The sequence below is a fragment of the Lissotriton helveticus genome, chromosome 11, assembly GCF_964261635.1.
Source record: "Lissotriton helveticus chromosome 11, aLisHel1.1, whole genome shotgun sequence".
Taxonomy (NCBI): domain Eukaryota; kingdom Metazoa; phylum Chordata; class Amphibia; order Caudata; family Salamandridae; genus Lissotriton; species Lissotriton helveticus.
In genome coordinates this window covers 944,058,671-944,080,520 of record NC_136072.1, presented here as the reverse complement: position 1 = coordinate 944,080,520, position 21,850 = coordinate 944,058,671, and the positions used below count along the sequence as shown (strand labels likewise).

Here is a 21,850-nt window from a genome sequence, read left to right as displayed (position 1 = left end):
GCCTTAAACTGTGGAAGGACCAATTGTCCTCCCCTTTGCTGAAGTACTCTTCACGGCGCAGTGACTCCAAGGCGGAAGCATTGCACTGAGCTAGAAGCACCCGGATGCCAAACTCCTTGTAGTCCTTGAAGACTTCCTTCATCACGTTGATGCCCCCAGTGTCTAAAAACTGAACAGCCCTGCAGTCAATGGCTAGTGTGTGGAAGGACAAGGGTTCCTTGACCAGCTGTTGGGACACCTCAGCTTGCTTGCCGATAAAGTGGGCGGAGCCTTCAATCTTCTCAAGCTTCTGCCGGAGTGGTGGGGGCAGACACATGGAGACAAGGAGGCACTGTTTGTAATTGACACAGGGGCACAAAGAGGAGTGGTGGGGGCTGGCACACAGAGACAAGGAGGCGCTGGAGCTGCCGCCCTGCGTGCCGTTGCTCAAAACAAGGCAAAACGCTGTGGGAGTGAACCTTTCAGAAGAGGAGGGACATGCACCCACCTTTAGCCATTTGCAGGCTTTGATTCTACAAAGACACATGCAAATGCCAATCCAAAGCGTGGGAGGTGTCAGACCCACACACAGTAGTAACAAGATGCCTCACAGGGCAGCACATGCTCGCTGCACTAGGCTCAACCTAAAAAGCAGTCATGACCAGCACTTCTGCTTATCTTATGGACAAGTTCACCATCTCTGGTGACTAACTCTTGGCACACCTGCAGCCAGGCCAGAAGTGTAAAAAAGAAAAAAAGGCTGCAGGCCTTTCCTATCAATGCACTCAAGATCTGGAACAACATCCCTGTGTCATAAGGACCACCCCAGTGCTGCTAAAATTTAGAAAGGAGTTGAAAACCTACCTCTTTAATGAACACTACATCACAATGCATTAATACTCCCCAAACTAGCTCCCTCTCCTATCACTCATTATCTTTATTGTTGTCTTTAACTCTGCACAGTGCTGTGCTTCCCCTTGGCTAGGTTTGTTCTATAGAAATACCACATACAGACTTACATAAAAGAGTGACATTTTACAAAGCCCTTATGTCAATGCTAGCTTGAGCCATAATTGATCTAAATCTATTAGGAGGCAGACCCTAGATAACTCATCATAAAATGCATCTCTCTTATTAAAAAATAAAAAAATCTATTTACAACTTTTTCCCCTATTTGTGAAGCAGAGTGGGAAAAGGTGCATTTGGGGCAAGAGCTAAAGAGAATATATAGGATCAAACTGACTTGCGCAGTCATATCTACTCAATGCAAGTCTATGCTCGATACGTGTTCGTTGGTGCACTAGGTGCAAATGTCAAGATATCCCTGAAATTTGCACCTAGGGCACTTACTGGTCCCCTGATGCACAAGGTTTCCGAAGGTGAAGCACAAGACAAACCGAGCATAACATTGTGTGCAATGTGGACCCTATACTCCATGTCTCTTGAAATGTGCAAAGGGTAGAATACAGTATTACATATTCACTGCAAACTTAGGATGGGAAATATCCTGTTTTGCATTTCTATTTCTGGACCCCTTTAAGTCTTGAAGATTTCAGTGTGAAAGTGGAATCAAAGAGGATTGTCTACAGCAGCTAAAATGATGTCCAAAACGTACATGCCACCAACTGGAACAGTAGAAACAATCAGTATCTGGTGTATTAATCAGGACATAGACACTCTATGCTCATTTCACATAGCAAAAGGGGAAACATTGAAAAAGTGGTCCTCTCAGGTAAAGTCATACATTTCGATTGCACTTTTTTATGGGATGCACAAGAAATTCCAGGAATACTCCTGGAAACCTCAGACAGTCATGGGTATCCTGGAGACGTCATATGTGCAAAACGTGCACATACAGAATTCAGCAGGGGCAGCTCCTCCACTAAGGCGGAGGGAGTGTCTCCCCCACTTAGTGCAAAAAGAAAATTATAACGCAACATTAATAATGTTACATTATTGCAATTTTATTTTTCAGTAAGGAGCCAGCCAGGTTGGTGCGGGGCGGGCTGGGCTTGTTACAGCCTGGGAGAGGGAAGAGGATTGGTTTCTGCTGCACCTTAAGTGCGCATGACGGTTTGGCCGGCCCTCTTGGGCTGGCCAGTCCGTCATGCGTACTTTGCATGTTCTCCACAGGCTGTATTGTACAGCATGAACGGAGAATTCCCCCGGCCTTCCAGTCCCTGTCTGAGTGCTGAACCACTGCAAAAAGAACAATTGATGGACAGAATAGAGAACAATGTCATACATTCACCCCAGTACAGAGATCTGGGCCTAAATCCATCTTTTTTTGCTCCCTTACCATTCTGGTTTGAAACCAGCTGTATTCAAATCAGTCTGAACCCTGCGCCCAATGGGAACAGTCCAGCCTGAACTGCTGAACCAGCGGTACAAAAGGGGGTGGTGATGGACGGAGCATCCGAATCAATCAAACACTCACACCCAGTCAAAAGATCTGGGTTGAATCCATCGCCGTTCTTTAGCCCACTCTGCCACCCCAGTTCAGACATGGCTATATGCAAATCAGTCTGACCCTGTGCCTCATGGGAACAGTCCAGCCCGAACTGCCAAGCCATGTCTTCCCTGGACCGGAAACAAGCTTCCGAGGACCGGTTTCAGGCATTCCAGCCGTCTTCAGCCCGGCTTGCTTGAATCCAGTGGCAAAGTGAGCAAGGGACTCACGTCTGAGCATACCCTGCCACACTTATGGTGGCCAAAAGCGGTACAAAAGGGGGTGGTGATGGACGGAGCATCCGAATCAATCAAACACTCACACCCAGTCAAAAGATCTGGGTTGAATCCATCACCGTTCTTTAGCCCACTCTGCCACCCCAGTTCAGACATGGCTATATGCAAATCAGTCTGACCCTGTGCCTCATGTCTGAACTGGGGTGGCTGAGTGAACTAAAGAATGGTGATGGATTAAACCCAGATCAGTTGACTTGGGGGTGAGTGTTTGATTTGTTCAAACACTCCGTCCATCATCCCCTTTTGTATCGCTTTGAACTGCTGAACCAGGCACTCAGACCAATCACAACGCTGCTGTAATGAAGTGTTGTTTGTCTAGGTGTGTCTGGGAGCCTGGGTGCTTCCCATTCATGTGTTATACGAGAGGCGGCGGCTGGCGACAGGTGACAAAAAGGTAGGTCTTTTTTTTCCTAAACACCTCTCCTCAGCCCTTGCTCCCCTGCTCCCAACCAGCAGCCACTGGGCAGGAGTTCATCCCTCGGTGACGTGGATTTGCTCTCAATTTCATTTTGATTCTCCATCACGAAACCCCTTCCTCTGCCCTTCTTGTGAAATATGGGGGAGAGTTCTTCACTTTCCCATTCTGGAAAGAGCACATACCCATAGGACACCCAGCATGATTCAAAAGAGCCTTGAAAAACAACTCAGTCAAGCAAGTTTTCAATCATAATCAGGCTCCAGTCAGAGCCCCCTAAAATTAATGCTGGGACCCTTGCCCCTACATGAGTAAGTAGCTGAGATTTCCCACCAACGTATGAGTTACATGGGAAGTTTTTAGGCATTTCTTCACTTCAACACCAGCCCCGTATTTCAGAACACAAGAATGCACCAAGGCTACAGGTCCGGCAAAGGTCAGGGCAGGTCACAGCCACTAAATAAATAAATAATCAAGCAACCTACTCTGCCTTTGGCAGGGACATGTTTGCATGCATGCTGAAAGTGGGAAGTTTGAGCTACCTCAAATCGGTAACTGAATCCATATCAAGTTTGGATTTTGAGGTTTACCTGCTCCGCTGCTTGCCCCTGAAATACTTGCATTCCCACCCTTTCTCCAGCTTTTGCGATGCTTAAAACCCATCATACTATCTCGCTTTACATGTCATTAAATGTACTCTTCAAAGGAAGAATTCCTCATATCCTGATAATCTGAGACTGCCTGTGGAATTTTCCCTCACAAATCGGTTTTGCACAATAAATTATTAGCACGTTAAACTCCAGCCACGGCGCCCAAAGATATCAACTGCAGAAAGGCTGAATAAAAAACAGATGAAAGGAGTTTATTTACATAATGTTGGAAAGTCAACTCATAACAAACTCCTTTTTATTTCCTCGAAATCTTTTGAAGAATTGTTCGCGAGTCCGCCCACGGTGTGTTCACAGGGGCCGGGGCGCTCACGCACTTTCCACTGAGGCCTCCTGGGGCTTTGATGACGCTGAACGGTTTGTTTTCCGCTGGCGGCAGGAAAGCCACAAGTACAGGGGCCTTCTTAATCCTTTGTGGAGGTGGCCAGAACATGGATTTCACGAAATTAGTACAAGACACGGGGTAGTGGTTTCACCATGGTATTCCTTATTTATTGCACAACAATTCTGCAACCAGATAATAATGTTATTATCGCTTAAGGCCTAAAAATGAGAAGAGGTGGACTAGAAACCAAAACCAGCCCTGGAAAAATGTTTTAACTAACCCACAACGCAGGGGGCCCATAGCTGCCAAGGTTTCAGATTGCTATGTGTGACATTTTTATAATTTCAGTGTAATTATGAGTGACATTTCACCAACTATGAGTGACATTCCTCGCGGCCTGCAAAATCAAGCAATGAAGATCAGGGAAACATATAAATATCAGAAATTAGATCTATTTGAGCAATGAGATCGGCTTTAGGATCATATATTCAAACACACATAGTTAAGCTAGAAGAGTGGTGACCAAAAACTCTAAAGAGTTATAAACCAGGCAATTGACTTTCCCCATCTATGCATGAAGGGTCTGGAAAACATCCCTGTATCCATCAGGACTGCCTCAACACTACTCCAACTGAGGAAAGAGTTGTACACGCACCTTTGTAAAGAGCAGGACAGCACAATGCAGTAATATTACATGTCTCCTCACAGAACCCAGGTACCTCTCCCATCATTTGCTGACTTCTCGTGCCTTGACCATGTACATCACTCCACTTGTCTTGGTTTGTGCTATTAAAATAGGATGTACTTAGAATAATCTCCCTTCACAGACATAGATCTTCAAAGTAATCTACATGCACAGGTGCAAGAAAGCAAACGTTTTGCCTAGTCATATATGGTGACTAATAACTAGAATGTTATAAGCAGAGAAGCAATATTAAATACAATAATCAAATAAAACAATCTTTTTATAAAGTAACACTACGGATCTGGGTAATAATGTTAAGAGTTATTTTAAAACTGTAATGTATGCAGATACAGCCCTGCCTGTGGGTGTTTCAATTCAGTTCTAACAGTGCGCCTACCTGGAAACCCTCAGTGTTTGTGCCCTTTCTTAGCTCCAGCAGTTCCTATGGGCCCTGGCTGCCTGTGCCAATAATCGGGTGTAAATGTACGAAACTCCCCATCTGCACTGCAAACAGAACACGACTGAGATGGTGAAAGGTTTCAGACTTCCCCTGCAGTACTCTAGCCGCCAGGGGCGGCTCTAGGCTCATGGTGGCCCTGTGCAGGGAGGGTAGGTGGGGGCCCCGGAAGAGGGGGTCCGGGCGGGGCGGAGCTCAGGAAGGTGTTTTAATAATTGCTCGTGCTGATACACTTTTCCTGTTGTCTCACAAGTGACTGTCGGGCCGGGGCTCAGCACTGCAGCAACTGGCAAGGCTCATGCAGATGACGGACGGTAAAGGACATGATGGGTGCTGCTACCAGCGGGTGATTGTAGGGATTTGTACAGGTGCTTGATGTCTGCCAGTGCCACGCTTCCCCCCCCCCTTTGCCGAAACACCATACCTCACGGGGCAAAGCTGTAGGTCACTCTTACCCTCGACTGGCACAATCATGGCCTGCATGAGCGACTTGCAAGGAGCGCTGCCTTTGCTTTTGCGCTGCCGCTGTCCAGCATCTTGTGCAGTCTCTCAGCAGGCGCCCATCATTCTTTTGCTCACCATGCCACCCCGGTTTAGACTTGGCCATCCCTCATCAGCCTGGACAGCTTGAGGGGGCAGAGTGTGTGCTGTACACGTGTGTGAAGGGACAGAGAGTGTGGCTGTCCATCAATTGTTCTCTTTGCATTTGTAACCTTGTTGTAAAGGCTGGTGGTTTTAAAGACTGCGTGGTAAATGAGGTCTCCCCCCTCACTGCCTCTGCCCGCTCACCCACTGGGTGCAATCTCACTCGGTGCCTAAATATGGCTGAAAAGGGGGGAGGGTGTCCGTGAGACGGCCGAGGCCAAAAAAGCGTTACTAGAAATTCTTCCCAAGAGGCTGGATCTGTGCATTTCATGCCATGGCTTACATACAATATAAGACCTGAAGTCCTGTTCCTCGACGCACGCAGGCCCCCTGCAGAGCAGCAGAGTTTTGTGCCAGTGCGTCCAGACATCACACAATCACTCCCCCCTTCACAACACTGCCTTGTGCACTCTCGCTGTGTGTGACACCGTCCCCTTCATCACTCTGCTCTCTTGTGCACGTCACGCGTGCGCCACGACCGACCTCTTCATGCCTTCTCCCTCCTCACCTGTAAATAAAGCATTTTATTTTCGTTTGCTGTACCTCCTTCTCAAACGTTCCTTTAGAATTACATTTAAATGTATATACGCAACCATCGCTCAGCACGCTCTGCCGAGAGGCCAAGGATTGCATGAGCAAGTCGTCTGAGACTGTACACCTGTGTCCCACTGGCAGGCACGGTGAGACACTCGCTCTGCCTTCAGCCAGCCCAGAGCTCTGAGTCGTGGCCCTTTATAAACCCACTCATCCCACACCCACCCAGAACCAGAGCTCCCCCAGGGACCTAGCGGAGACTCAGTTCAGAGTCATATGTGGCACGGACACAGCTACAGAAACACACCATGTAGGAAAAACAAAGGCTCTCATGGATTACAATATCAAATAAAACGTGATATGAATTCCGGCGCCGCTGACACGTTTTGAAGAGTTTTACAGTCATTCTTGTGAAGACGATCGGTGGTTTTATCCGTAAACTTAGTTTAAGACAATAATAAAGTTATTATTTATTGACTGCTGGGTCTGAGTGAGCTCTGGCAGGACTCACTGTCAGGGCTTTGGAACTGTTAGTAAAAGTGGAAGCCGGGGTCGGAGGCCGCCAAATCCTGCCAGGGGCCGCCACAAATATGTATGATTCATGTATCCGATCCTTGTCGTGGCGGCCCCTGGGGTTTGGCGGCCCTGTGCAGGTGCACACCTTGCACATGCCTAAGGCCGGCCCTGTAGCCGCCCTCCAGCAGAGATAGTGCTACAGGAGATGACCTGACGTAACAGAAATGGAGGCTGGGGGAGGAAGGAGGGAATACATGTTTTCTTTATGTGTATTTTTATAAGGCGCACACATTTATGTCAATTTTTTAGTATGATTATAAACTGTGACATACAATGCTAGAATTCAAACATTAACAAAAGAAGTAGGTTATACAGTAACAATGTCCATTAGTGAATCAATCGCTTAGTGCAACAACAGTAAGGCAGTGATATTTGTGAGCAGCACGCATCCAATGAAGAGGAGCTGGTATCTTTCAATGCCAAGCAGCGAATGGAGTGAGACCGTAATACAAGCAACTATTTGTATGAAACAACCGACTGCTTGCTACTTAAAGGTAGTCAGTGTGAGACACTTACTTGTAGCGTGGGGAACACTGCAGTGCTGTCACGACCTCCTCCTGCCCCGTGAGCAGAGAGGCCTCGAGTCAAGGACTGGCGCTGGCCCTGCATTTTTATTATGCCCTTAGTTCTGCTGCACTCACTGCAGCGCTACAGGGCCTGTTGAGGCACCATCAGTTTGACGGACGGGTCGTGGGTGACGGGGTAGTCAGATCACGGCACTCGGCAGTAATTCAGGGCATACATCATCGCGCGGTGAGAATAGAAACTGTGTGCGAAGCCGCGCCGCCCACTCGTGCAGCCTAAGGACGGTCCTGTGACTGTCCCCTGCACCACTTAAAGTTACCCTCGCCGCCTGCACCCTCTGACCGCTGGGGTGTGAAAGCTGCCGCCCGCAATAGCATACACTCAAAATATGTTTTCAAGGTATTATTATTTATTTATGCATTTTTATATAGCGCGGACTTTACCCGAAGGTGTCAGAGCGCTTCACAATAAGAACAGAACTGATACATAAAACTGAAGTAAACAGATTAAAGAAAAAAGAATGCAAGCAAAAGGAGAAGCAAGAAGGGGTGGGGAGTAATTGGATTGCTACGGAGCTAAACAGGTACGTCTAGGAAGAGACGGAAAAGGTTGGTATATACCGGCTTGTGTGGCCTCCATTTTTTAAAAGAAGGTGGATTTTTGGCATTAGTTAGTGCCAGGAGTCTACTGTCAATCGCCGTGATGATGAATCTTTTTCACCAAAACGACATGGGTAGCAGAAGTGACATCATACACCCTATGAGCATTGATGACATCACACGGCTGATACTTGCCGCAACGTGTGCGTCGGGGCTCAGGATAAGGTATAGCAGGGACGCTCACACAGCTGTGCAGCAGGTGAACAGTGAGGTGCACAGGTGATCACTGCAGGCTATATGCCTTTGGCATTGCATTTAAGGGAGCACTCGGCTTTGTGCATGAAGGATTACCAGGCGACATGCATACGAGAAGCGCTGGGTGTGGTGCAAAGAGGGAGCCTGTGCTGTGCATCCTTCATAAGGGGGAGGGCGGCGGCCTGTGACTCGCTGAGGCACTGGTGCCGAGTAAAGCAACGCGTTGTGAATCAAGGGATCAATCAGGGCGCTGTGAAATGGGCTTTTTTTCGGGAGGGGGGGGGGCTAAAATGCACCCCGACCTCCCCTATCTTAGGGTGGGGTGGTAAGGTTCAAGGATATAGGAAAATTATATTGGTCAATGTAGTGCAGGGGCTAAGTACACGGCACAAGGACATCATGGACTATTTACACGAATACTTTGGCAAACAAGCATTCTAATATTTCAACACGGACGTCATTGAGACCACCAGCATCTACCTAGAAGTGTCCAGAGTTACGGAAAATATGGTGCCGCCGTCCTTCCCCAGCCAACCCCGGGCGCAGTGTTTGGTGTGATTTGGGTCCAGTGCCTGTACACCAACCACTGTGATGCCCCCTGCCTGCACCCGTGCAGCACGTGTGCAAGGCAGGTGCATCGCTCAAAAGTCCGCCTGTGCCATCAATGACAGAAACGGCTGCACGTGCAGAAGCTGCAACCGGTACATAAAATGTGCAAAACAGGTAGCAGCAGTGCAGGCTTCACAGGCCATGCCTATGCACCTCAAGAGCTTCCGGTTTGCTGTTAAACTGCTATGCACTGAGCAAGACATGCAAATTAGTGAACGTTATTGCTGCCTTGCCATCATGACTCTTGAGACGAGGGGTATCAGTGTCAGCAGTAGGGTTACAAAAAGTGGTAGCCAAGTGTAAACGCTGCTACTCCTTCCTATCCTTTATTGATGTCCCAGCTCAGGCCGGAGGGTGAAAGGGAGCGGACGCGCAGCGCTTGGTATGCTCTCTATCTATTTTCTACTTGCACATGCGATTCGATTTTATATGATTACAACCCTGTTTTTTAATTGTTGAACAAACCTGAATTGTTTTTACTGTGGCCTGCTTTTGAGTGCGTTATACTCAGTATTTTAAAAACGGTGACTTAATTTCTGTGTATTACTTGTTATGTCTGTCCACTCCAGTCGACGCGCCGACGACGGACACACTCCTCGGCCGCCGCCGGGCCCCGACCCTCGGGCCCGGCCACGTTCGCAGTCCTCCTCTTGGTGGCCAGAGAGCAGAGGTGGTCAAGGTGCGGCCTGCAGCTGCACAGTTTAGCGCGGCCGGCCGGCCATGGCGTTTGAGAGAGTCAGACAGCGTCTCGTGCGCAACCTGCACTCTCTAATCCCCCGCCGCTTCTGCCCTTGATTTCCTAGTTCCTCCGGACGTGACGGCTGCGGTCGGCACATCCGGATTTAATCCCGGCCCACTGGTGCGCAACACACGGTGATTGACAGCTCTGAGCTACACCGCAGAATCGACTCAGAGAGCAGCCCGGCACCCCTGCAGACACTGTGAGGAGTCTGAGAGTAGCCGCGCGCCGCTCTCACACAGAGCTGAGAACTGCACTGTCTCTGCAGTTTACTGTTTAGGCACTCGGGCTGACCAGAGCACCTCAGAACAGCAGAGAGAGCCCGGGCGTCACAGGTCGAAAATGCGTGACAAAGCATTTCAGTGCGGTGATGCGGATCACGGCACTGAAATGCGTGAGTGTCACACCTATTGCGTGACGCTTGACAGGACTGGGGGCCACAACTAGAATGGTGCTCTGGGGGGCCTCCATGTTTGGGTCATGGTAGCCCTGCCTGTCCAGTTCTGAAAGCAGACCACCAGGAAATTCCAGCCTTGAAAATAAGCCACTGTAAGTCAAATGATGCTTTGAGCTGCTGTTACATTTTTATTTGCCAACCAACCATCGGGTATCATGATAGGAATATCGACCAAAAATCACCACCACAAAGGAAGATTGTGAAATATTTAAAATAAAGAAAGGCGTTTACCAGTCACATCCAGTCTGTGTTGAACACACACACGAGTCTATGGGGTCTAATTCACCTTATTTTGGTTAGAAGGCCCCTTCCTGCTCCAATTAAGTCTTTTAAGCTTGATCACATCGAACAGAAACGTTTCTCAAAAAGATTGATGTTATGAATATCATATTTCAAAATCCATAATACTTTCTCCCTCTTTAAACAAAACCCTGACATCATTTTAATTCTGCTCCTCCCAGCATGGTGTGCGCTTCACAGTGCCTCTGTACTTTTGCCAGTTTTCATCACCCACAGAAAGTCTAGTCTAATGAACTATTATGAGGAGGTTGCCATCTTATGGCTGTATATTCTAAAGTTTGTCCCTAGCTAAAAAATCCCCCTACCTTATTCCAAAGCAAAAGAAAAACCTTCATAAAGTGGAAAATTTTACATCTCTCCCTTAATAGAAAAACACAGATTGGTGCTTTCTCTACAAATGCTTCAAAGACACACCTGCAGAAACAGCCCTTCCCATTATAGTCTTTGACCTGCAGTGGTTGTTTTTAGTTGTCACCTGGTCAGACATCATGCCTTGTAAAACTCACTTGATTCACACTTTTGAGACAAGCAATGTTTGTTTGCTCTCGCCAGTAGATTAGAAAGGATGCTAGGGGCCTTAGTACAAACAAGGAAAATGTAATCTTTTCGAGTGTTTGTCAGTAAAGGGTAATCATATTAGGGGTGCCATTTGTCCCTGACTCCCATGGTACCTTGTGCCACTTGCTTCACATGCTTCGCAACTGACAGCTACACCACTGGCTATCTCTACCACCACTACCTGTCCTGTGCCCCTATACCTCCATCTTTGAGCTGCCACCACAAAGGCACACGTAGCAGGTTTCAGCCCTCCCTGCGCCAGCACTAAAAGGCTTAGGGGCTTATTTACAAGGCCCTTGCGCTACTTTCGCATCACTTTACCCATGTTAAAAATGACGCAAAAATGGTGCAAGGGCCTTTTAAATCTGCCCCATAAGGTGCAAAATGTTTAAATTGCCTGACCTGCTACCCGCGTTTACAACCCATAAGCACTTGCAGCTGAAAAACTCACAGGATACAAACTGACAGCCCTGTGCTCCTATTTTGCAAGCGCTCCATTCGAAAACCTCTGTTTATCTCTGTAGAAAGAGACTGCAATCTGCAAAAAATGTAAAATACTGTAACACAAATAGGTAAGATTAGACTGCACTTAAAAACATGCAATTTAAGTAGTAATCACACCGTAATTTGTGATTTGCTTGCCAGAACAAACCCATTGTCACAAGTATATTATTTTGACTGCTCAGTGTAATCTTTTGTGGGCCCTTTTATTTTTTATTCGACTAAGCTCAGAGACTATGTTTCGCCTTGAACGAGCCTAATGCAAATTCATTTTCCACATAATTTAACTTTGTGTCTGGTAATTACTGGCACGGGGTAATTATGCTTCAGCAACAATTGAATGCACGTTAGGGCGCCTTGCAATCACAATACCTGGCCATGTAAAACAGCTCCTTTCGCTTCAAGTGTCGAATACTATTTCGTAGTGAATTCGAAAAGAAATGTACAATGCTCCATGGGGGAATCCAGATTCGAGCCCTTTGCAAGGCTAAAAGTTACAAATTAGAAAAATACCACAAAAGGCTTCATTTCATAAAAAAAGTTACTTTGTTTGAAGCTGACACAAGCGGAACCTACAATATCAGTGTAAGTAATAATTTAATGCTCCCTTACCTAAATTGGAGGAAGCTCTGCCTTCCGCCGCTCGGTCTTTGAGACTCTCCGCGATACCGAGCTGTTGTTCGTGGTACTGCTTGGCGCGCTCCAGATCCTGCATGCATCGAGCCGCATGACCCAGGCCGGCGTAGGCCCGCATCTCAATGGCCTTCTCCGTCAACTCTTGGGCCAGTTCCAAGACATGGTTGTGATAGGACATCGCCTTGTCAAAGTTCCGCCTATAGTGGTAGGCGCTGCCGAGGTTACTGTAGGCCCGAGCTTCTTCCCGTTTGTTTCCCAGGTCCTTGGAAATTTTCAGATGTTGTTCATGACACTGGACAGCGTTCTCAAAGTCCCCCATGGCAATGTAGACAGCCCCCATGTTACCCAGTTCTCTGGCTTCAGAAAGTTCATCTTTGGATTGTTTGGCGAGGAGAACACACTGCTTGTGGCTTGCCAATGCATTGGGGTAGTCTCCAATCGCTGTGTAGACGTGTCCTAAGCTGCTCAACGCAGACGATGCTGCCTGTAGGAAGAGAGAAAGAAAGTGTTAAGGCAAACATGACAGGATAGTTGAAAAGTAGCAAACCAACTGGGTCATCTTAGTAATGAGTACAAGACCTGCCATTTTAATATTTGGTGTCTTGTGCAACAAACACACTGTGAAACACAACTGCATACATCAAAGGCACCCTATTCTATGTGAAAAATATATATTTAACATAGTTGACTTATACATATGTAGTGGAGATTGTTCTGTTCTTACATAGCATCAGAATCACTTTAATTTACATTTCTTTGAGCAACAGTTATTTGATAGCTAAACTGGATATCATTTTGAAAATTAAAATAATCAGCAGTGGTCTGTGCAGGTTAGAGTAGTGGGGCGGGGGAGGATTTCGACAGACGAGGGGAAATAAATTATTTATTTAATTTTCCCTAATAGTCGTCTATCACATCCCCCCCCCAACCCAGCCCCACTGCTCTTACCTGCAATGGGCCGTGGCGGAAAATAATACATATGCATTGTAGATTATAGTCTGTTTTGTAGATGCTGCCATGTGGCATTAAACAAAATAAACTATCCTGGATCACTATTTAACCCATGCAATTTATGTTACAGTACTCTAGGTAGGTTTACAATATAAAAATATATGCATATATTATGTTAAACGTTTTACCAGCAAAACCAAAGGGGATGAACGTTGCAAGCACTCACCCCCAGTTAACTGATCTGGGTTTAATCCATCATAATTCTTTAGCTCACTCCACCACCCCAGTTCAGACATGGCCATATGCAAATCAGTCTAACCCTGTGCCTCATGGGAACAGTCCAGCTCGAACTGCCAAGCCATGTCTTCCCTGGACCGGAAACAAGTATCCTGGGACCGGTTTCGGGTTCATAACCCTCATCAGCCAGGCTATCTTGAATCCAGTGGCAAAATGAGCAAGGGAGCCACGTCTGGGCATACCCTGCCAATTTAGGGCAAACTTAGCAAAACCAAAGGCGGAGTGAGTTAAAAAATGATGATGGATTAAACCCAGATCAGTTGACTGGGGGTGAGTGCTTGCATTGTTAAACACTCCGTCCATCATCCCCTTTGGTTAAACTTTTTACCAGCCCAAAAGAGAAATCTACCTATTTATCCTACAGTTTGTGGACCAAATATTTGTTACATAGGTAGTGTTTCAACTACAAGCACCAACATCCTGCAAGGCTAAATAACTGATCTCATTTACTATAAGTGACTAAAAGAATGAGGTCTGTGTTTAGTGTTTTGAGGTTGCTAGACAAACATTTTGATCTAATTTGAAATCACATAAATCGTACATTATATATAAAGGAAACATTTCATTGTCTTACAAGGCTTAATGCAGATAGGGTTTACACTTACACCTGATGACTCAGACAGGACTACTCTTCAAGTGATATGGTACAGTACAGGTTATCATTGCAGGTATAATGTCTCATATAAAAATCATACACTAAACATCATTTACAAAAATATCTCCCCATTGAAGTTTATAATAGAAAATGTACACACAATTGGGCAACATATTTTTGTAGACACAATATATATGCCATGTGACATTTCTGGATATATTTTGACATACAACTTATGACATAGGAGTGCTTCTTTAATCAAGTTACCAGATGATTTTGTCACAGAGAACACAATTTTCCAGTCCTGTATTTTCATATCATATTGGTTCAATTGAAATGAACCAGGACTACACCTCCCATAAATCGCTATGAATTAAAAATAAAGTCAATGGCTTGAAATTTAGGGGCATATTTATAAGTCCCAGTCATCACTGAAGCGTCACTTTCTTTGACGCTCCGGTGGCGTAGCACCATTTCCCATATTTACAAGCTGGCAGCTAAGGGGCGTGCAATGGGTGTTGCAGTTGGCGTTCCACTGCAACACCCATTTCTTTTTGACATTGCTCCAGATTTACAAGGCTCAGGCAGCGACAAAAACTAACACCAGGTAATAACATGGTCTTAGCATGGAGATACAAGGAGAACATATTAATTTCTCCTTGTTTTTTGTTCTTTCTATGGGTTGCATTCTGCAGGACACATAGAAAGAGCAAATCTCCATTCTTGACTGTTTATGTGCAGGAAGTTGGAGACAGTTACTTGGTAAGTTATACACTTCATTTTGAGTATGCATCAATTTGACACTGCACTCACGTATGAAAATCACATTTGATAAACAGTGTCTAAACATCATAGACAAGCAGCATTTTCTCCTTCTTGCTTTAATCTCAGTACTAAAAGAAGAGAAAGAACCATTTACCACAAGCCTCTCGGACCTTGGAAGTATTGAGGTCAAAGAAATGCTATGCTTGTTGATCCTCATTGCAACCACAGAGTGTAAAATTTACTATGCACATGAACTACTATATTGTGTATTAGAACATTGGGAATGTTGACAGTTCCCCTGAAGACAATCAATTACCCAAGATCAATAATGGGTAGTATAGACCTTCTGCACCAACATTCTAAACTTTGACTTTCTGTTTCTCCCTTTTTAATTTAGAGCACGAAACACCAAGTGGGAGGAATGTTATAAAAGACCTGTAGCCCTTCTGCTCAGGCTACAATGGTTATTGAAGGCCCTATCCCTTGTTTTAGGGGGTTCAGGTTATTTAACAATCAGTAATCAGTATCCTGGCAGTGGGCTATAAGGCCATAAAAATATTAATGTTACTACTCAATGAGAAAGGCTGTGGCTGACAGGTAGAATAATACCGAAAGTAAGTTTTTGGAGGAGATCTCCTAACTAAAGAGTGAACTACATGTGAGTGATACACTGGTGCTGACTGGTTCATATGGCTCATTTGAGGCAGGTTTTGGAAGTTTGATGGCCTATGTCTCCAGCTCCCCCAGGTTTATGGCAGCAGACAAAAATGAGCAGAGGGTGATATTGGAAAGAAAGATACAATATAGAAAGAGACAGGAAGGGAACTCAGGATGAAATATATTTTTATACAAATCTATCAAGAGGATGGATAGATGGAAGAATGGATGGATGGACTTCTTCTATGAAAAGATGTTAGGCTTTCCATCTAGCTGCTCCTTTCCCAAGTCATCCTATAACACAAAGACATGGACAGTGGCCTCAATTCAGAAATCTTCCTCACTTGACTAGGTCCATCATCTGATCAATGAGTACTGGCTGGCTGGGACCTCTGGACATAGACATGTTTTGTTTGTAAACAATAAATGGGTTACCATTGGGCCAAACTATCTATCAACAACAGATCAGTGAGTTCCAGCTCAGAAGTAAATCATTATTTAATATTGCACAGAACAGCTACTCGCTGTTTCTGCCTGGGTTATAGGAAGGGGCATGCAGTTGTGGGGCACATTAGGAAGTTCATAAACATATTGTGCTGCTCAGAGGCATGTAATGTCTCCCTGTGATCTAACAACCTCAAACTGAAATAAAAAATAAAATAAAACATCAGTATTTTTCTAGGCCAGAAATAAACTTCCTTCTGATAGCAGAGCTCATGGTATTGCCCCTACTGACTATCCATTTTCTGCCGTCATTAACAGATCCACCTCATTCTACAGTCTTTCCTCTACATGGCAGGGTTAAACGCAGGAATTCACTTGGAATGGGTGATATATTCCACTCCGCTGGAGGAATTAGCAGAATTTTGGCCACTCCATGTTAGCTTGTAACGCGGAGTTCCACCCAAATTCCGCCAATCACTACATGGCAGAGTTTTTTCTCACACGCGGCTCAGCGGTAAGTTGGCGAGTGCAAGCGAGATCTGGCGTCCCCTGCTGCAATTTTCGGTAGCTAGGAGGGCACCCACGAGATTTCTCCAACAAAGGCGATCGCAACCGTTTGTGGTAAAAAGCTGTGGCTCGAGTAGGAAATCTATTTGAGAAGAAGCAAAATCAACTTCAGAAGCTGCACTGCGTGGTGCTGTTAGTACTGATTTTTCAGGGTGGAAGTAGCTCCTGGTGCTAAATCAGTGTGAGCAGCGCAACATGCCTATTTCCATCCATTCATGCAATTTTACTGAACATTGCAGAGTTTTTTCCCCTCTGTGAGTTCTGCCCAGGCCTAAAACTAACTTGACGGATTTAAAAGCGTGTTTCTAGAAACACTTTTACATGCAGTTTTCAAGCATTTGCTATAAAAAGCACACAGGGAATCCCAGTCTCAGCCAATTACATGTACATGCAGGAAATAGGCTGAAGAGTCACTTGTCCAATGCACCAGAAAAGGGGAAGGGAAGCTGAAATGACTAATGGTACTGGTTTCAACCATAAGTGTATTACATTTCCTGGGAGACATGGACTTCCACCTCGAAGACCCCAAGGACACCGACTCCACTGTGTTACTCAAAAACATGGGCCTCATTGGCCTCTCTCACCCTCTCACCGTCCCCACACACATCGTAGGACACACACTGGACCCATCTTCTCCACCAACGGCAGAGCCAAAAACACCCCCACCCTCCCTCGCTGCAAATGGGGCATAGTCACCAAACCTCTCTGGAGCACCGCCCTCAAAGAAGCAAGAACTGTCTCCTCCGAACCCCTCAAACTCAGCTTAAAAAACTTCCAAACGTCCAAAACATAGCTACCATCCCCTACGCCTGGAAGCATGTTGACGCTAAGCACCTCCTGAAGAAACCCTCAGCCAAACCCAACAAACTCTAAAACGGCTGCCCCATCTTGCTTATCCCCTTCACCGCCAAAGTCTTGGAAAAAGCATCTGACTAAGAGCTCATGGGCTACCTAGAGGAAAACAACCTGCTCAACCAATCCCAATCTGGCTTCCGACCTAACCACAGCACCGAGACCACTCTGATCACAGCAACAGACGACATCAGATGCCTCCTCAACCTATGGGAAACAGCCGCCCTCATCCTCCTTAACCTATTGGCAGCCTTTGACACCGTCTCCCACTACACCCTTGTGACAGGATCGGCATCCAGGGCAACACACTCAATTGGATCACCTCACACAGAAGATCCACCTACCACCCTTCTCCTCCGCTTCCAAGGACATCATATCCTGTGATGGAGCAAGGTTTTGTGGATACTAATAATTACATTACACTACATTTTACATCATCTAAGGGAAGCTTTTCAATGTGCTTTACTAACAAGTAATCCGAGTGGCTTAAAATGGCAGCAGAAAATGCGGGAATCTTCTGCACATGCGTCTACTGCATCTACGTAGTATGAGGTCTTTTGCTTTGGTGGGAATTCTTTGCAGATACGCAGTAGTATTTAAGATGGCCGCTTGAACCTCACATGCTCATGCTTAGACAAAAACCTTGCACGTCTTATTAAACTTCTAATGCAATAGTTAAAATTAATTAAAGGGATTAGAGTAGGAATAAGTGGCATACAGTGCATTCGTTATTTTCGTATTCTAACATGTTTTTCTTTGACTTTGTTATTTGTTCGTATTTGGGCCTGGAGAGGGACTGAAATCTCCATCTTGCCTGGTTATGCACAAGCGCACTGGACTCTGTCAAACTCTGTGCTGTGACATTGAAACCCAGCCAAGGACACTTTAACCAGAAAAGCGCCTGGGAACACCACCTCTTGACCCGGAGAGGGGAAGGAGAAGAAGTCAAAATTTGCATACAATGTATTGATCCTAATGAGAAATGCGGGTGGGAAATAAAGTTTGGGAAAGTAATTAAGGAGAGGGAACATAGGGCAATAAGCTTCAGAAATGACATTACATTAGTATGGTGTGATGACCTCTTCCCATCCCATTGTCCATTCAGAAGTAGGGGATTCACGAATATTGAAACATTGGGGGGTGGTACATACACTTAGAATAGTATAACTAAGGTAGGCTCAGTCAGTTAGATTGTCAGACTTGTCACCGACCCATCACTGTAGCAGAAGACGGCAGATGCCACAGAGGTCAGAGACGCTGCTCGAGCACACTGACAGAAGAATCGATAAAGGAGAGACGGAGAGAGAGAAGAGTCGGAGAGATTGCTGAAGAAGACAAACCTGCCCATCTAGAAGGGGAAAGAATTGAGAGCAGTACCAGAAAAGGGTGCCACGCTGGCATTGCACTTAGAAGAGGTCACCTGTCCTGTCCTGAACCTGCCCTGAACTGTTGGCACCTGACTACTCGGGAGTCCCTTTCCAGCTCCTTGGCCAGGGGTTGGTCCTCACACCATTCTAGGTAAATATAAATCTGTGTGGTATATCCTTGTACCGTTTTTCTTTTCCACCCTTCCTAGGTACCAACGTTATGAGATTGTATTAAGTCTTTATGTTTTACTTTGATCATTTTCTCCTTAAAAGTTGGTGTTTGACATGTATTGGTATTGACTCACAAAATGATTGGATAGATACATTTTTTTAAACTCTCTCGAGTCTGTCGTCATTCAAAGTAATAATGGTAAATGTCATTTCTACCTATTCTGCTAACAACCTGATCTATTGACCAGAGGAAATTGAGAACTAAGGTGGTAAGGTTTGGTAAGAAATGGTGTAAAGGTACATTTTCATCACAAAGTAAATATAAGTCCTGATCACCAGTGTTGATTATCAGCTTATGTATGCGTGCTTTATGGGCCCAGGTGAGTATGGTGTTTTAGAGTAAACCAAGCTAGTAATCTCGCTGCATCACCTGCGTCTCCCAGGGCTCTTCCCACAGCCCCTCCCTCTTCAACATCTACATGACGCCACTAGCAGACATCGCCTGAACCCACAGACTCACCATTGTTTCTTATGCCTCTTACGCCGACGACATCCAGCTCATCCTATATCTCACAGAAGACGCCAAAACCGTGAATTTCCAAAACACCATGACCCACATCGCTACCTGGACGAAGACCAACTGCCTGAGACTTAACTCAGAGAAAACAGAGGTCATCACCTTCGGGTACCTGTTGGCCCTCCTACTTGGCCCCGCACCCACTCCCACCGACCATGCATGCAACCTCAGAATCATACTGGATACTCTTCTGTCTATGAAGTATCAGATCAACAAAGAACTTCCAGAGGAGGGCCCCTACTTTAACAGGAATGTAGTCAGTGGTGTATCTAGATCTTTCGCCGCCTGTGGCTGCCCCTGCGTTTGCAGCTCCGCAACAGTCGCAGGTAGTGCGTTTACAGCCCCGCAACAGCCGCAGGTAGGAACGAGGGGAGGCCATCACTCCCAAAACTCGTGCCCCCCACTTGCAACGCCACTGAATGTAGTGCTGCCATTTCTGCCACCATATCAGTGCCAAACTGCCCTCTGCTATTTGCAGGGGCATCTCGAGGCTGTTAGTGGAGAAGGCTGTTGTGTAGTGCAGTCCTCAGGGGCGTAACATAGGCCCCTGCAGCCCTAGTAGCACATGGGGCCCTCAATCCTTCCAGGGGCCCCCATTCAGACAAAGGCCAATGAATATCTGTGAGGTATGGGAGATTCAGAGGCCCCCTTTCACATTCTGCAGTGAGGCCCCTTCACTTTCTGCTACGTCACTGGCAGTCCGCACAACTGTGCAGCCGGCCCCTTGCGCATCTTTCGTCACTATTCAGAGTGCGCGTGAATGGGCGACAGGTGGGTTACAATTGTTGGGTCGCGCGGCTCCATCAAAATGGAAGCAGCAGATGCATTTTGCTTGCTTCTTTTCCTCCCTCATGGAATGCAATCAAGTGGCTGAGTTTACGACTGTAAAAAAAATGCGCCTCATTATCTCACCAGCCATAACTTGGCATCTTAATGTGGTTGTTTCTGTAGATCTGGAAAGCAAGCAAGCCCTTGTAAGAACTCAAAACAGAACCCGCTCTGCTTCCTCAACCCTAATGCCAGATGAGCTTACCTAATGATTATTTTTATTAAAAATGTTGTTAAAGCATGAAGAGTAATGCAACGCAATAAACAAGCATTTCCGAGACCTAAGAACAGGCATCAAAGGCGGTAAATAATTTTCAGTGCTCCCCATTAATACCCTGCTATTTCCAAACTGAGAATCTGCAAATGTGCTCTGTGGATGCAAATGAACTGATTAATAAGGAAGCCAGCTTTCGGTTACAAGAAGTCGGGGTGACAGATTAGCTATTAAAAGCAATTTATTGGGCATAAGATACGAAAGCTGGCAAGAAACAGTGCCTCTGCTCGCCCGATAAATAGGAAAACTACATTTGGTTTCCCTCTGGCATCCTGTGAGGCAGTTTAATTAGTCATAAACACAGCCAGAATGTATAATGACTTAAAGGAGCAGCACTTGATATTTTACATTTTTGTATTTTTTAGTTAAATTATGGATTACCTCGATTTGTCTTTTCCAAGCGAGAAGGGCGCGCGGTAGAACAGAGGTGGTAAAGCGCTGCACTTATTAAATATGCATGCGAACAACAGGAGCACTTGAAGCAGGAGAAGCTATTATAACTTAATATCACATTCTCTTTACAAGAAAAGCAGACGATAAAGGTAACAAAAAACCATGAAGAGGGTTTAGCCAGCCCAGGAGCCCTCTGCTCCCAGGACCCTTCTGTATTACACAGGGCTGGAGATACTTGCACGCCCCCTTCAGTTATAAGGTGCACGTTTAGTGAATAGAAAAATCTGAAAGGGGTGTTTCTTCATTCTGAAGGGGGCGTCGTCCCATGCAAATGAAGGAGGCTCTTTGTACACAACTAGTACAAAGAAGAGCTTGGGGGTGGTTTAACTGTGCATCACTGACAGGTGTCCCACAGAAACTGAGCCCACGCTGTCCTTTGTGAGCAGGCATCGAGTTTCCTTGGCAGGGGGGGGCCCGAGGGGAGGTGAGCAAGTCGTCTGTCGGCTACCATCCCCCGCCCCCGCCCCCCTGAGAACAAGTCATCTATTGACCGACATCAACTTTTCCTGCCCTCCCCCCCCACCCCCCACCCGCTGGAACAAGACGGCTAACGACCACCATTGCTTCTCAATCACCGGACTTACCGGACCTGCACGACGAACGCTCCTGCCGTGAGGGAAACGGCCGTGGGGCTCACTGCTCGCCGACAAGCGCCGTGAGGGCAACGGCTAAGAACTCCATTACCCAGGTGCCCCTGGGACTTCCAGCGCACCGCTGACGCACCTGGCTGCGCCCAGAGGCGCTACATAGCGGAGGAGCGCCGAGCGCTCAAGCGGGGGTGCTTCTCAATCACCGGACTTACCGGACCTGCACGACGAACGCTCCTGCCGTGAGGGAAACGGCC

The 21,850-nt window shown here is 46.3% G+C and overlaps 1 protein-coding gene across 2 annotated transcripts in view; it reads right to left on the bottom strand.

Annotated features, from left to right (window-relative positions):
* Positions 1-21,850, bottom strand: part of TTC28 (tetratricopeptide repeat domain 28) — a 1,211,014-nt gene that overhangs the window by 528,047 nt on the left and 661,117 nt on the right. For both annotated transcript variants that reach the window (XM_078667293.1, XM_078667294.1), the window contains exon 5: positions 12,185-12,692. In XM_078667293.1, coding sequence (XP_078523419.1) covers positions 12,185-12,692 — 508 coding nt within the window. The remainder of the gene's footprint in view (positions 1-12,184; positions 12,693-21,850) is intronic.